Here is a 16,305-nt window from a genome sequence, read left to right as displayed (position 1 = left end):
TTTTCTGTATTATCTAAAAGCTGAATAAAATCCAATTGTGACAATCAGTAGCATTACCTTTTAGAATACTCAAAATCACAAATTTTGGGACTTGGGAGCAGGGTTTCCATCCAACAGTGTTTTCCACCTTAACTTCCTATGACATTTTTGCTTCTCTATTAGAACAACTTGATAAACCTGCTTCTCCATTAGGTATTCTCCTTGTTTGTTGTCCGAACACTTGGTCTTCTCTCGGGAGCATTAAAAATTCCAGCTGTGCAACTTCAGAAAAATTAGGATGAGATTTGTCCTTGCACATCAGAAAGATTAGGATGAGATTTGTCCATAGGATCCACAAAGTGCTAAATCTCCACCTATTGAATTTACACAAACCCTTAAAAGACCTTCGTGTAAGGAGATCTAGGGGTATCAATTTGGCTCACCGGCTTGGGTAGCTTATGCCTCGGCCCAGGAAAAGCCTGAGCCAACTTGACTCGAGGCTATATTCCATCAAGCCCCATTTTGGAGTGTTGGCCCGAACCCAAGCCAAAGCTAGACGAGCCACATGGGCAGGCTCATGTCATGGGCCATTTTTGACCCATGAAGAACTGAGCCTTACAAAAATTAAAAATTAAAAACTTAGTAGGCATGCCGACAGGTAATAGGTTTAAAAAAAATTTGTGAGTTGGCTCAGCTCGATGAAGACCCGAGTCGAAAGCTCGGGTGGAGCTTTGATTTTTTGGTCGAGCAAAAGTTCGTCTTGACTAGGGCCAAAAAAGTTCGACCCATTTTTATTTGAGCCGAACTTGAGCTTTGAGTTTCGCTCGTGAGCCGGCTCGTTGACATCCCTAGGGAAATCTGTAAAATTTGTATATTTTCAAATAAAACCTAGTTTACCACTCCAATAGCACAAGCAACATTTAAAGCAAATATGAAAAGAAAATGGAGAAAAGTAATTATAAACTCATTAAGAATGTGTGGATGTCTCTGTTAAAAGAATAGCGGATAGATTTAACCCATATTTGAATCTTATTAAATTACATTTTATTTTTCTTTTTCCTATTTTCAACCACACAATCTTCTATAAAATAATATTACACATAAATAGAAAACTTTTTCTTCTTTTTTAATTACTCATTTTAAAAAAAGATAAAATATTCCACCAATTTTCATTTCCAAAAAATAGGGGCCAAACGGGGTCTAAAAGACAATTAAACTCATGTTTGATTTGGATTAAAATTTGATTTTAATCTAAGTTACGGTGAAACAATCAATATTAACCACATCGACTCTATAACTTTTCAACTACACATTTCAAAAATTTCTATCACAATCTTCTAAAAAATCTAATTTTAATCCTCACTAAACATCCTCTAAAAAAGTAGTTTTTGGGCACATCAAATTAGAAAAAATGTGACTTTCTAAAACATCTGAGTCTCAATTATCACAAGGGTTTACACTCATGGAATTGGCTTTACATTAAAGAAACTCAAAGTGATCATGTGTATTTCTTGTATTTGGCTAAAGTTAGAAAATATAAACTAAAGTCATTTTTGCCATTTGCTACAACAATTGCAGTCTCTGAGCCTCAATCAACAGAGCAGCGTGTGATTTTGTAGGGAGATTAACGGCTACATTTGTGATGTAGCATCAAGTTATCTCAGTTTCAGATGTATAATATATCTGTGAATGTTCAATCTCAGACATACATGCAACAAAGCAACTTTTATGAAAGAATTTGAGAACTCGTTTCTATAAGTTTGACCAATCCGTGCAGTTGCAAAGGAAGCCTCTTTCCCATTGTAGTAGTACAAGTAAATACCTTCAGCTATCTTAAGGTGAATGTACTAAACAAAAAAACTATATAAAAAAAAAAAAAAAAAAAAAAAAAAAAAAAAAAATATATATATATATATATAATAATAATAATAAAAATAAAAATTCAAAATCTCAATTGAAGAAAAACTTTAATTCACTGATTTACTAAAAACTCAGAAATGATTAAATATGCACAACGATGATGCATATTTTCTAGCTATAAATTTTTTAACACTACGGATTAAAGAATAAGCACAATGGTCGCTTCGATTGAACAACAAAAATTAATTAATTTTTTTTCATTCCTGACCATGCAATTCTTAGCAAATCAAAGAAAACATCAACAATAATGAAAGTTAAAATCACATTCTTAATCAATATACAAACAACAACAACAATAGTGATAATCCATATTTAGCAAACCAAAAAAAGGCAAAAATGGTGCAGCAAAAAAACTCGCCTTAGTTTATCAGAAGAGGTTTTTCTCGTTTTCCCTCTAGCGAAAAACTATTCGTATGATACAACTATATCCTCATCCCAAAAGCCACCCAAAATATTGGAGTGATCAAGCTTGGAGCTCCAAAAATCACCCGACCTGACACGTTCATCCAGGCCCGAAATATCGAGAATTGGACTGGATGACCTACTCTGTGAGCTGAAGAAAATTCCAGTGTAGTCCTGAACTCCAAGCTTCGTTCCCACCAATCCCAGCCCCCTGCCACCGCTTGACAAAAGAACATCATCATAAGGGTTTTTTGAGGAGAATGCATTTGCTATGGGGCTAGACTTCATATCAGACACAATGCAGAAGATAAGAATCCCATGCTAACTATAGTCTCCGTTTGGCCCCCATTAATTTTCATTCCATTACATTTCATTTTTTCTCTCCTATTTTCGACCACACAATCTTCCATAAAATAATATTACATGTAAATCCAAAAATTTTCTTTCTTTTTCAACCACTCATTTTTCAAAAAAAAAACTATTCTACCCATTTTCATTACCACAAAATGGGGGCCAAACGGGGGCATAGTAAGTTTCGAAGTCTCCAATTTACAATCAATCACCGCAAACTATAGACCTTCTCTGACCTCATACATTATTTCTCAGTGAGAAGATTTTGGCATCGACTTGATTCGATTCGTTTGCCCCATCAAAAATCACCAAAGAAATGCAGAATGAATGAATCAAGCGAATAAAGCGACACGTGAGATTTGAAGATAGGGTGATGAGTTACAATCAATAGGCATGAAGGATTACATTGTCACGAGCATCATAAAAATTATTCTATAAACTTTATTTAAAAATGAACAACTTCTAATCTAGAAAGTCATCATCAGAATAGGTAATATCAATCAAAAGCCTAGCAACAGTTTCACAATCATCATGAAAAGATTTCACCAGAATTTCTCACAGAGTCTAAATCTAATATAATATTCCTCTTCACCATTTCCTCTGAAAAAAGCACACATCATTCATTTTTCCACCCTTGACGAAGCCAATATCCAAAGAACAAAAAAGTTTCGGCATGAGGAAAATCCTCACTATTTAATACCACATTCAAAACCTTCAAACCCTCCTCAAAATCCCCAATTTTGTAGAAGCCATCAACAACGATCATATAGGTACCAGAGTTCGGCTCGAAACCCCCAATTTGCATATGAACCAACACGTTTTATACCCATCTGCAGCTTTACTTTCTTTACTTAAGTAACTGATCAATATATTATACATAATGAAAGCATTATCCTGTTTTAGCAGTGGAAAGTTCATCAAAGGTTTCGAAGCAAAAAAAAAAAATTACAATCTATTAAAATAAAAAAGAACCAAAACTAGGAAAAAATTTCGACCTATCCACAAAATTTGGATCACACTAAACAAAGAGGTTCCAGACTAATACTAAAAGATCACAAAACATAAATTCAGTTTCATTAATCCTGAAAAAAAAAAAAGTATTTAACCTATGTTCCTCTTTGAGTGACCAGCCCAGAAGAAGAATACTTCCCAAAAAAAACGACCGAAATGAAAACCCAGAAGGAAGAACCAAAAAAGGCTATAAAATACCTAAACATATGGGGAAAATCGTTCACGTCTGAACAGTGAGTAGCCAGTTGAAGCGTGAAAAGGGACGTGCACAAATGAGTGGTGGTCGGCTATCCTCTCCCTCAATTGGGACTCTTTGTGGGGCCAGCTCTTATTTTCCAGTCTATTGAGATACATTTCGAGATTAACTTCTCTTCAAAGCGGGGCAATAGGAAACTCTTAAAGTTGGAACTCAACCTTTTTAATTATGACTTGCCTTTGTACAAACATAGAACAGTAATATGTGAGGAGAAATTACAAATGGACAGTAATCTTCAAATTCTAAGAGAGTAGTGAGAGTGATATATTCATTTTTCTTAAAAAAATTGTTATATTTTTAACATTATGTAAATTTATATAAATTGACAAATATATAATTAAATAAAAATACGGTGATCTAAATTAATTCACTAAATTTAAACTATCAACAACCCCTTTTTGCTAGCAGTTGTTAATTTAATCATTTCTCAGTATGTAACTTGTTTGTTGGTAGAAAAAATGGCTTATAAATAATTTTGTGGGGGGCTTCCTCATGAGCCATGTACAACCCAATTAAAGCCAAATCTTCATGGCATCATCCACAGTTGCATAGAGCTATAGAAGTAGATAAGCAGAGTAGGGTTTTCTTGCTTGGTATTGCACTAAAATTGGCAACAATTTAGCCATTGTTTAAGTCCTATTCTTTGGAAAAAAAATGTAATTTTAAATGTGTTTTGATATCATTTTAACAACATATTTTTAATAAAATAATATTACACACAAATTCAAAAATTTTCATTATTTTTCAACCATACATTTTCCATCAATACACTATTCAAAAATACATTATTCCCCCCAAATGGGGCTCAAACAAGGGATTACTGTGAAGTAAAGGAAAGAAGGGAGATGTGTTGCCACTCCTAACCACCAATTTAATCTTGAGTTCTAGTATTTACCATAATGATAAGTCGCCATCCTTCATCACCAAACTTGAAAAACAGTATTAAATTTATTTGTGTGAATACATGTTTTAAATATGGATTTTTTGTGGTGGTGGGGGATTTGGGGAAGAAGAAGATGAAGATAAAGGGCAATATTGAAATAGTATATTTTTTTTTAAATTTAAAAATTTAACAGAGATAAGTATAGAGTATGATAGAAATTACAATTTGAAATGCATCACATGGCTGTTCGATAGTGATTGTGAAAATTGATTTTTTGACTGTTGGAGAGAAAAGTGGGTCCACCTATGAGTGAGAGGTAAGAAATGATTGCTAAACTAACGAAATAACGATTAAAAAATTAATTTTTTTAAGTGAAAAATTACTATGAAATGGGGGCACAATTTGGATCCAATTGTGCCCCGTTTGGCTCTCATTAAATCTCATCAAATTGATTTAAAATTTTCACTCTTATTTTTAATTACATAATTTTAAATAAAATAATATTACACGTAAATAAATTTTTTTTATTCTTTTACAATCATATTTTTTTTCGAAAAAACACTATTCCTCTATTATAATATAAAGTAATGGGTCCAAATGGGGTTATGTTACAGAACCGTTACAAGGGCAACTGATTGGAAGACCGCAGGGTACTTTTGTCATTCTACCGTTTTCTATTCCCAAAAGATTATAGCCCGGCTTCAAGTACATAATCGTGATTCCTTCACCCATAAAATTTTCAATCGTCAGCTTCGAATTTCAGGACAATGGAAAACGACGTCGAAGCACCGCCGGAGCATAAGCTCTGCGGTTATGTAAATGTAGTTCTCTCCATTGACGGAGATTCGAATTTGCTTCCTCTCAATTCCCTCTGCCGAATCGCCGGCGACCCCCAGAACATCCACTTTGTATCGCAAGACGATGTTGTATTAACACCCATTGGTAAACCGGGACCTCCAAATTCCAGAACGACGCCGTGTGCTGGGTCCGCCTCGAAGAGGCGGTGGAGCAGATTTGGAATGGTCCACGGGTCTATAAGCGTGGTGCACCAGATTCGTGCCCTCGTGAGGCATAAGTGTGTGAGAATTTTGGCGAGGGTGGTCAAAATTGCAGTGCGGGAGAGTGAAATTGATGGTGAGTGTAGGGAGGCTAGGGCTGTTGTGTTGGTGGATGTTTACTTGCCTATAGCCTTGTGGTCTGGTTGGCAATTCCCCAAGTCGGCTTCCACTGCTGCAGCTCTTTTTAAGCACCTAAGGTTTGTTGTTAAATTGCTCGTTCAATTTTCTAAATGCCCTGTTCTATTTGTAATGTTGTTGTATTTCGATTTGTCATTTCCTTTGTTGAATTGAGTTTGATGTTTGTTTTGTGGGGTTTTTGTGATAGACAGAAGGCAAACATGATGTACTATCTGATGATGTGAAATTCAGTCTCAGGCTCTTGTTTTCCAGAATGAAATTTGTATTTAGAAATGCAGTGGATCAAATTAATTACTTAAATTGAAGTATGGAGGACAGAATCTGATATTTCAGAGTCATGTTTGTAACGACCACAGACTTTTTCCATATTGCCCATTTGTGCAGGGCTATTTGGTGCACCTGTGTTTGGCCGTTCACTAGGGGTTGGGCCCCGAAGTAAATTTTAATTCACTCCTCCAGCTATTTGAACTTTCGATCTCCCCTCAAGAGGAACTAAATTGGAATGGTAGTACCAATTGGAGCCTAATACCCATGCCTAGTGGACAATATGTAAGCTAACGCTACACGAAACAGCCCTTGAGCAAACAGGCAAGATGGGGAAGTCCATGTTCTTTACAACGTTTGCGAGAAATTACATGGTTATAGATGTTGGATGTATGGAACCTAATTATAGTGTTCACTTTTTATCCGCGGGTCAACCTTTGAGGTAAGGTTGACAAGCGTGGTTGGAGGGTGGTGAGAAATTTAAACCTTAATGTTTTTTTCTCAACATAAAGTGTGTTATGGAAAAACTCTTTTTCGTGAGTGCTTCTCAAATTGTAATCTCTTTACTTGTTATAGTAAAATCGCTTAGAGGCAACTGAATGTATCTCTTGTATCGAGAGTGAACCGCTCTAAAATGTGCGTTCTTTACTTGCTTTTATGTTTCGTGTCTTCTTATAATGCTCTTAGTGGTACAGGATTAGGCACTAATTCACTACCAACTTCACGACTCTCACTAATAGCTCACATTTTATATTGCACCTTGTGAGTATGTTGATATTTTCCTTTTTGGTTTGTATTTAAAGCCAAGATGGGCATAGACACAGGCCAATCTGAGAGTGGGAGTGTGGGCGTAAAATAAAACTTTGAATGAGAGAGTTTCTTAAGAATGTTAAATTGAAAAAAAAACTTTGAATAAGAGAGTTTCTTAAGAATGTTAAATTGAAAAAAAAAAAAATCCTTTGAATTAGAGAGTTTCTTAAGAATGTCTATTTGAAAATGTTTTAGAGAAAGAGTCCAATCTGAGAGTGGGAGTGTTGGCGTAAAGTAAAACTTTGAAAAAGACAATTTCTTAAGAATGCTTATTTGAAATTCTTTTAGAGAGAGCTGGAGGTTGCCACACTAGGAGAAGATTTGCTAAATTTGGGACGCCAGTGCTATTTGTGCACATTCTAATGACACTTTTTGAGTAGGACAGAGGAGTTACGATCCTCTATGTCGATGTTTTAAACTTTAAAAATAAAATAAAATTGGTGATTGTGTGCATAGAACAATAGTTTTGTGCCCTTTCGGAAATGTTTACATTCAAAAGGTGCAAATGGGATCTCCCAGAGATAGGCAGGCTGAAATTGAATGCGGATTCTTGAGTTTGGGTTGAGGGTGGTATCAGGGTGTGGGTGCAGTCATCAGAAATCGTCTCTGGATTGTTTTGGCTGCCCGATCAAAACGGCTGGCGGATGTCTCATTTGAAGATGCTGAAGCAGTGACTCCACGTGAGGGTGACTTGCCTTTGCAAAATCACTTGGTTTCCAAATTGATATTGCAGAATGTGATTCTTTTGGGGTTGTTCTGAGTCTTTTCAGACTTCCATTATGCTCCAAATGAACCTATTTTGTTTGATGTAGTTTCTTTATTGCGAGAAGTGAGTTGTGGTTCTTGCCAATTTATCCCCCTAATGGTAATAGGATGACCCACATGTATGCATTGTTTGCTGCTTTAGATGTTGATTCATTTCCCTGGTTTGACTGTATCCTAATTTTTCTCTCATCCTCCGTTTGCGGTGATATGCAGTAATGAAAAGTGCGTTTTTACTAAAAAAGAAAAAAAAAAATAAAAAATCATTTGTTATCGTCAGTACTCTGTAAGATAGGAAAAAACATCTTTTGTCTCTTTCTAAAGAGATGCAAATGTCATGTATGTTCATGTTTGGCAGAGCTTAGAGCTGATGAAACATAATTTTTTTCTACACATTTCATAGAATCCACAACTTATAATGTACAAAAGTATTACCAATAATACTCAACGTATCTTCTATTCACCGTTTAGGGCAATACTCATGTTTTTGTTTCAGAACATTGTTGAATACAGCGCTAACAATTATCTTGTATTTTCTCTTTATTCGACATGTCCAAATGTTGGAAATGAAAAATGAGACCAATCTTTGTAAAGCAATTCGTTCCTGTATGGAAGAGCAAAAAACATCAATAAGTCCAGTTTTGCTGAGTTTTATAGATTCATCCTGTTTAAGGAGTAACTCTATTTGTTTGATGTCCATTGTGCAGTGTTGATCTTTGAATCTAGTCGTCAATGCTCGAATTAGTTTGTATGATTATGTGGCCTTTTTTTTTCAGAATTGATGCTAATATTTTTTCAATGTTACTCGAATCTGGCAGTAAAGAATTTTTCTATGCCTTTGATGCTATTGTATTTTATAAACATTGTTTTGCAGTTCTGATTGGGAAGCTCGAAGTTTGATGCTCAAGTTTGACAAATTGGAACATGTAGATAATTTGAGGATTTGGAATGTCGCTGACTGTCACGTCTTTGGCTGCAAACAGCATTGTAGTGCTCCTGACAGCTCTGACAAAAAGCTTTTTGAACTCCATGAAATTTTTAAGAGTGTGCCCAGTGTGACAAAGAAGGTTAACCATGATTATTCAAGAGTAATCCCAGCCGACTCTTTCTCCAAAACCGGTATCTGGGTGCTATCAGATGATATTTTGATCAATATTTTAACTTTGCTTCGCCCAGTCGACCTTCTTAGGATTTCTTTAACATGTCATCATTTAAGGTATTTGGCAGCATCAATCATGCCATGTATGAAACTTAAACTTTATCCTCATCAGCAGGCTGCTGTTGAGTGGATGTTACAACGTGAGCGGGAGTCTAAAGTCTTACAACATCCTCTATACATGAACTACAAAACTGAAGATGGATTTGATTTCTATGTGAATATGGTTTCTGGGGAGATCGTGACTGGTGTAGTACCCACGATTGAGGATTTCCATGGGGGTATGTTTTGTGATGAACCTGGATTAGGTAAGACCATAACTGCCCTTTCACTCATTCTGAAGACACAAGGGACATTGGCAGAATCCCCAGAAGGAGTACAAGTGGTCTGGTGTAGGCATGATGGGTATCAGAAGTGTGGTTATTATGAAATTAGTGGGAACAATATAACCAGGGGCAGGGTCCCTGCTATTAACAAAATTGTGGGTCAGAAATCTCGAAGAGGGCAGTTATCGCTTGATGAACTCACCCCAAGAAAGAACTCAAACTGCAATGCACAAAAAATTCCCATGTTACTTGATTCTGCCGAGGAAATTCTGGAATCAACCGATTACTGTTCTAGTAAAAGAATCAAATTGTCAACATTTGCATGCTTGGCACCTGCATCCTCTGCTGTGTACACCAGGAGCTGGGGTAATGTGAAGAGAAATCTTCTGAATGAGTATGAGGGGTCATCACTTCCTTCTGAGAGAAAAAAGGTTGAGAAATGCTTAAAAAATGGAAAACATGCCTCTAATGCTCATAGGAAAAGTCTGAGAAACCGAGGTGGCTTGTCATGTGAGTCATCATCCATTAGGAAGAGGGATAAGGACACTACCAGAGACAATTTTGTAAACAACGAATTGTGGGTCCAGTGTGATGGTTGTGGCAAGTGGCGGAAGCTTGCTGATGTAAGTGTAGCAAATACTAATACGGCATGGTTTTGTAGTATGAATACGGATCCCTTGCACCGGAGTTGTAATATACCTGAAGAATCCTGGGATTATGGGGAATCTATCACTCACCTTCTTGGGTTTCATACAAAGGGAACCGTTGGGGGGAAGGATGAAAACATATCGTTTTTCATTAGTGTTCTCAAGGAGCACTACACATTTATGAATTCGGAAACAAAGAAGGCCTTGACTTGGTTGGCTAAACTTTCACCAGATGAGCTATCAGAAATGGAAACAATTGGGTTGATGAGCCCGATTGTGGGAAACTCACTGTTCAGTACTAGTGCTTCTCGTGATTTTCACAAAATATTTCAAGCATTCGGCCTAATTAAGAGAGTTGAAAAGGGTGCTACGAGATGGTACTACCCAAGAACTCTTTTGAACCTGGTATTTGATCTGGATTCTCTTAGAATTGCTCTGTGTGAACCATTAGATTCGTTTAGGTTATATTTATCAAGTGCAACTTTAATTGTTGTCCCTTCAAATCTTGTTGATCACTGGAAAACTCAGATTGAAAGGCATGTCAGACCAGGTCAATTGAGAGTTTATGCATGGGGCGATCAAAAAAAACCCTCTGCACACTGTTTGGCTTGGGACTATGATGTCGTAATAACTACATTCAATCGTTTGAGCGCTGAGTGGGGTCCTCACAAAAGAAGCGTGTTGATGCAAGTTCACTGGCTTAGAGTCATCTTGGATGAGGGGCATACTCTGGGATCTAGTCTCAATTTGACAAACAAATTACAAATGGCTGTTTCACTGAGTGCTACTAATCGATGGTTGTTAACGGGTACTCCAACTCCCAACACTCCTAACGGTCAGCTCTCACATCTTCAGCCCATGCTCAAGTTCCTTCAAGAAGAGGCTTATGGGCAGAATCAGAAGTCATGGGAAGCAGGAATTCTCAGGCCATTTGAGGCAGAAATGGAAGAGGGTCGGTCACGCTTGCTGCAGTTACTTCATAGATGCATGATTAGTTCAAGGAAAATAGACTTGCAGGCAATCCCTCCATGCATCAAGAAAGTAACCTATTTGAATTTTTCCGAAGAACATGCAAAAAGTTATAATGAATTGGTAGAAACAGTGCGGCGTAATATTTTAATGGCCGACTGGAATGATCCTTCACACGTTGAGAGTTTACTCAACCCGAAACAATGGAAATTTCGGGCTACTACTATCAGAAATGTACGGTTATCCTGCTGTGTGGCTGGACATATCAGAGTATCAGATGCTGGCCAAGATATTCAAGACACTATGGATATCTTAGCAGAGAATGGTCTAGATCCTAGTTCGGAGGAGTATGTGTCAATAAAGTACAATATTTTATATGGTGGCAATTGCATGAGGTAAGATTTGGCTTATAAGCTTTCATGTACTGGATTTTATTTGACAGGGTACACTTGATATTTTTTCTTGTTATTGGATTTGTAGGTGCAAGGAATGGTGTCGTTTACCTGTCATTACACCTTGTAGGCATCTTTTATGCCTTGACTGTGTTGCTTTAGACAGTGAAAAGTGTACATTCCCCGGATGTGGTAACTTATATGAGATGCAGAGTCCAGAAATATTAACTCGTCCAGAGAATCCGAATCCAAAGTGGCCTGTTCCAAAGGATCTCATTGAGTTACAGCCTTCATATAAACAGGTAGGGTTATCTTTATCTTTCTTATTGTATCTGTCTTGTGTATTTTTCCTACACTTGCAAAAGTTTACGAAGTTGTGTTTGTTATTTAATGCAGGATGACTGGAATCCTGATTGGCAGTCGACAACTAGCAGCAAAGTTATGTATCTTGTTGATAAATTAAAGAAATTTCAGGAAACTAATAGGATCAATGGACACTCCAGTGACCAGAGGGGGGTACACGATTCTCATGAACTTCATTTGTCATCTGAGAGAAGCTATTTCAACCCATCATTAGGTCTAGAAGCTTGCAGTAGATCTGGAAATGAGTTGAGTCAGATGCTTACAGAGAAAGTTATCATATTTTCTCAGTTTCTTGAACATATACATATTATTGAACAGCAGGTAACTTTTGATTAACTGTAGGCATGGTTAATATAGTTTTCTCTGTAATTAGCAAGATATTATTTTTCACATTCTTTTCCCAGTTAAATGTTGCTGGTATCCAGTTTGCTGGAATGTATACTCCAATGCAGGCTAGCAGTAAGGTATGTCTCTACTCGCTTTTCGTTTTTTGATATTTTTGAAGTTCCAAACATGTTTGATGTGGTTTAGAAGCTAATAAGTTACTTTTACGCAAATCAGATGAAATCACTGGCAACTTTCCAGCATGATGCAAATTGTATGGCTCTTTTGATGGATGGAAGTGCAGCATTGGGTCTTGATCTAAGCTTCGTAACACACGTGTACTTAATGGAACCTATCTGGGATAAAAGGTAACAGATAAAATTTGTATAACCAAGTATTTTGGCAAATTTTTTGTTTGCATTCTAGTTTTTCTGGAGGACTTCTGTCTTCAGCAATATTCTGAGCTTGTTCTTTCCAATTAAAACCACTTACAAGTTCTGTATTACTAATCTACGGCTGATACTGTGTGTGTTCTGCTTAGGCAGCTTCCTTTTTAATTTTGGTTGAGAATTGGAAAAGTAAGAAATTAAAATTTAACTTTTCATACTGATTTCTGGTTTTTATTGTTATGAAAATGATCAGCATGGAAGAGCAGGTTATTAGTCGTGCTCACCGGATGGGTGCTACACGTCCTATTCATGTGGAAACATTAGCAATGAATGGGACAATTGAAGAGCAAATGTTGAAATTTTTACAGGTAGTATTCATCTTTGGTTATTGTGTTTTGAATGATTAGATAGTTATGGATCTTGCTACATGAGACTCTAAGATGGTGAAGTACCCATTTTTGTTGAGCACAAATTAGTGAAGTTCTCACTTTTAGTCAACACAAATTATCCATGCCAGCTAGCTTAATCTAGGGCATGAAGTTTGTCACCAAGTACATAGGAAAAAAGATTGAAAGATCACAGAGTCTGATTTTGACCTCACTTTCCTAATGAATTCAGATCTAGAATCATAATTTTTTCTTCTGTGTACAGTTTTCTGTAAATGTATTGTCAGGTTTCTATCATTTTTGCTTATGATTGGCAAGCAAGCAGTTCTATTACATACATTAAGTGAATATCTGCGTCATGGTTCGACTTCCTTCTTGTTTAGAGATTGACGGAAAAAATCACTGGCAGTGAATCATTTCCCGATGTCAATTGTAGTGGTTTGGCTGAGAAGTTTTATTGTGACATTCCATGCTACCCAAACGCAAATTGAAAGCCAATGGGAAACCTTAGATGGCCTTGCGGCTTGTCAAAATTTTCATCCACCAAGAGTAGGCTTGTTTGAGTGACTTCAGAAAAACCATCTGATTCCAAAACTCCACTTCAAGCAAGTTTGTCAATGTGTGTATTCCTTATTGTAGGATGCTCAAAAGTGGAAAACTATCTGCCATGGAGGGAAGGAAGATCTTGAATATATTCTGGAGGATGACTTTTGGCCTAGTGTTTTTTATTGATAGAACTAGGACTTCCAAGAGAACTAGAAGTGGATAAATAACTCACAGGGCAAGTCGTATATGAGCATGAGCGGGGGTTGACTAGCCTTGTCATTTGTGCATTTCACATTACATTTTATGTGCTCGAGTAAGCATGGACATGAGTAATACAGTTTGCTACTGTTTTATAAACCCGCTGGGTAAAATAGTGAGTTATATCATAAGAGCATCTCTTTTGATGAATTTAAACGTTGCTGGGACTGTTTTTTACCTTGCACATGTAAACACGAAAGTTACTCTGAACAACAGCGCGGAGCAGGTCAAACCATTCCAACTGAATTTATTGGATCCTCAATCGTCTCGGTTGACAGTTTTTGTCAATGGTCTGTCTTGCTGAGACAGTGCTAATTAGACAGTTGAGAACTTGCTGATTGTGTACTCTCTTGAAAGCTTGTATATCTTAAGGATTAAAATTTTTCAACCTGTCCTCCGAGTATAAAACGCTTGCAGTAGTATTTTATCTGAAAAAATTTGTGTTTGATTAATAGGATGCTGGTGAATGTAGAAGACTGTTGAAGGAAGAGTTTGGTACAAATGATCTTGATGGGACGAGATCATATCGTACATTACATGATTTTGCCGAGAGCAATTACTTGGCTCACCTCAGCTTCGTGCGAACAAATTTTAGGATACAAAGGTATAAATGTCTTATTTTTCTGATTTTTAATTGTAGATAATTGTGCTATGGATTTTTATTTATTTATTTTTTTTTTGTGGGCCTCGATGGCTCTCATAAGAAGTAAAACCCTTTTGACGTTTCCATTACAAGGGGGAAATGTGTTTGGTTGTGATTAAAATGCAGCTAATATGAATTTTAATTTTTTATTTATTAGAAGACGTGTAAAATAAAACATGTTTCGTAGAGAAATTCAAATATGTGATTGATTTTTGTATTAATTATTTGTGGTTGGTAGGATTTTGAACCGATATGACTACTGATAGCTAGGCCCATGTTTGAGCCACATTCTAGGAAAAATGCATTATTCATGTCACATCAATGAGAAATGTGTGGTTAAAAAATAAGGAAAATTTTTAGATTTACGTGTAATATTATTTTATTGAAGAATGTGTGGTTGAAATGATGTCAAATCACTGTTAAAAAATGTATTTTTTTGAAAATAATGTGGCTCAAACAAGCCCTAGATTTTCCTATTTAAGTTTCTTGTTATCTATTCCTATTAACAGCAATCTAATGCCCTTGGGGTTTAGACTTAGATTTTGTGGTTCTCACGTAAAATCCAGCTCTATAAAGTAAACAACTCTTTTTGATGAAGTTAATCAGATAAAAGCTCTGGATTCAAAAGCACTACTCACAATAATCAAATTCTAATTAGAATGAGAATTAGACATTCTCTAATCTGTTCAGAACATTTTACTTTTGGTAAAAACATTATTGCTTGTTGACATTGTATTATAATCTTTTCTGGAAAATGGTAGTCACACATGGGGAATAAAAGATTGTCACTTGTCTGGTCATTGTTTTTGTCGAAAATTTCTTGTGTTTTTCACGACATGTATCCCCGTAACGATATCCACCTAATTTCGTAACCTTCAGATTCAATGACAAATGATGAACAAGGTGGATTATTTCCTTTTTTACTCAAAAATGTTGTTCCATCTCATCGACTGGTTTTGACATCAGATTTTGTATGTCATTGCAGTTGCAGAGCACCGAAGTTCTGATGGACTTNTGTTGTTCCATCTCATCGACTGGTTTTGACATCAGATTTTGTATGTCATTGCAGTTGCAGAGCACCGAAGTTCTGATGGACTTGAGGAGAAAGAGAAGGGACATGATAGGTATGTTACAGGGTCAGTGGAGGAAACCCGTAGGAATTGGGTTACGACCCACCAAATGTGTGTTCATATAACACAATTAGTCGTGGAGGGCTAGTTGATCCTGTGCTCACAAGTAATAATTTTGATGAGCATTTGATTTCAGCGCAACCATTGGGGGGATGATTTCATCTATTCCTTGAGTTTAGAAAATTGTTTTGGATTTTAGAAATCCAATAACTGGTTCTGGTCTTGGTTTTTCTATAGAAACCAACCTCACCCACCCACACCTGCCCCGATTCGTGATATGTCATGTAGTACGAGACAAATGACCAGAACACTAATTTGCTTATCATGGCTTAGTCGGATTTTGGCAATTCTAGACTTTGGGATTCACGTTTTTAAGGTTTTGAACCTGTTTAATATTTCGTTATCTTAGTATTTAAGATAATATCTACCTATAAATTAGAAAAATATCAGTTTTAGGATCTTTATCGTCAGCCAACAGTATTTACCAGAAAAAAAATGTCACTCTTGGTGGAAAGGATAAAAAAATAAATTGATAATTATTTGACCTTACTTGAACAATAATAGATATGAAAACCAATCTCACCCACCCCTACCTACCCCAGTTCGTGCTATGTCATGTGGTACATAAGATTATTAACGATTTGACACAGCCACAGAGCATAAATTAGACATTTTCACGGCTCAATATATACAACAGTAAAGATTGACCAATATGAGTATCAGGCACAACAAACTACCATAAATTCCATAACACTACATTCGCTCACACACTTGAGAAATTCAGCAACCTGAATTTGATACATTGGATGAAGGGAAAGGGGTTCCATTGGATGAATGAGGCGTGGGGAAGAGGGGATAGCACTACTGTCCTACCCAAATGCCGTTTTGGCTCGTCATGATGGAAAAGAAATAAAACAAACTAGTATCTACTGATGAGGTTGA

General features: G+C 36.4%; 1 protein-coding gene across 2 annotated transcripts; it reads left to right on the top strand.

Annotated features, from left to right (window-relative positions):
* Positions 1–5,504: 5,504 nt before the first annotated feature.
* Positions 5,505–15,758, top strand: LOC111386898 (F-box protein At3g54460). Of its 2 annotated transcripts, none has more exons than XM_023011400.1 (9): positions 5,505–6,057; positions 8,709–11,327; positions 11,413–11,626; positions 11,721–12,008; positions 12,092–12,151; positions 12,249–12,379; positions 12,654–12,768; positions 14,046–14,194; positions 15,219–15,247. In XM_023011400.1, exons 1-9 carry the CDS (start codon positions 5,570–5,572, stop codon positions 15,238–15,240), a joined length of 4,086 nt encoding a protein of 1,361 aa, XP_022867168.1. In that variant the 5' UTR covers positions 5,505–5,569; the 3' UTR covers positions 15,241–15,247. The 2 variants fall into 2 exon arrangements, with proteins under 2 accessions (XP_022867168.1, XP_022867167.1); XM_023011399.1 differs by lacking the exon at positions 15,219–15,247 and adding an exon at positions 15,303–15,758 and having other exon boundaries at positions 5,506–6,057.
* The last annotated feature ends 547 nt before the right edge of the window (positions 15,759–16,305 follow it).

The sequence above is a fragment of the Olea europaea genome, unplaced genomic scaffold, assembly GCF_002742605.1.
Source record: "Olea europaea var. sylvestris unplaced genomic scaffold, O_europaea_v1 scaffold3763, whole genome shotgun sequence".
NCBI classification, from domain to species: Eukaryota; Viridiplantae; Streptophyta; class Magnoliopsida; order Lamiales; family Oleaceae; genus Olea; species Olea europaea.
Note: the sequence above shows the minus strand (reverse complement) of the source record. Positions and strands in the feature narration are given on the sequence as shown.

Coding starts and splice junctions, on each gene's coding strand:
- LOC111386898 (XM_023011399.1), top strand. CDS start 5,570: ATGGAAAACGACGTCGAAGCACCGCCGGAGCATAAGCTCTGCGGTTAT. Junction 12,152..12,248: donor CAATGCAGGCTAGCAGTAAG/GTATGTCTCTAC, acceptor TACGCAAATCAG/ATGAAATCACTGGCAACTTT. Junction 12,769..14,045: donor AAATGTTGAAATTTTTACAG/GTAGTATTCATC, acceptor TTTGATTAATAG/GATGCTGGTGAATGTAGAAG.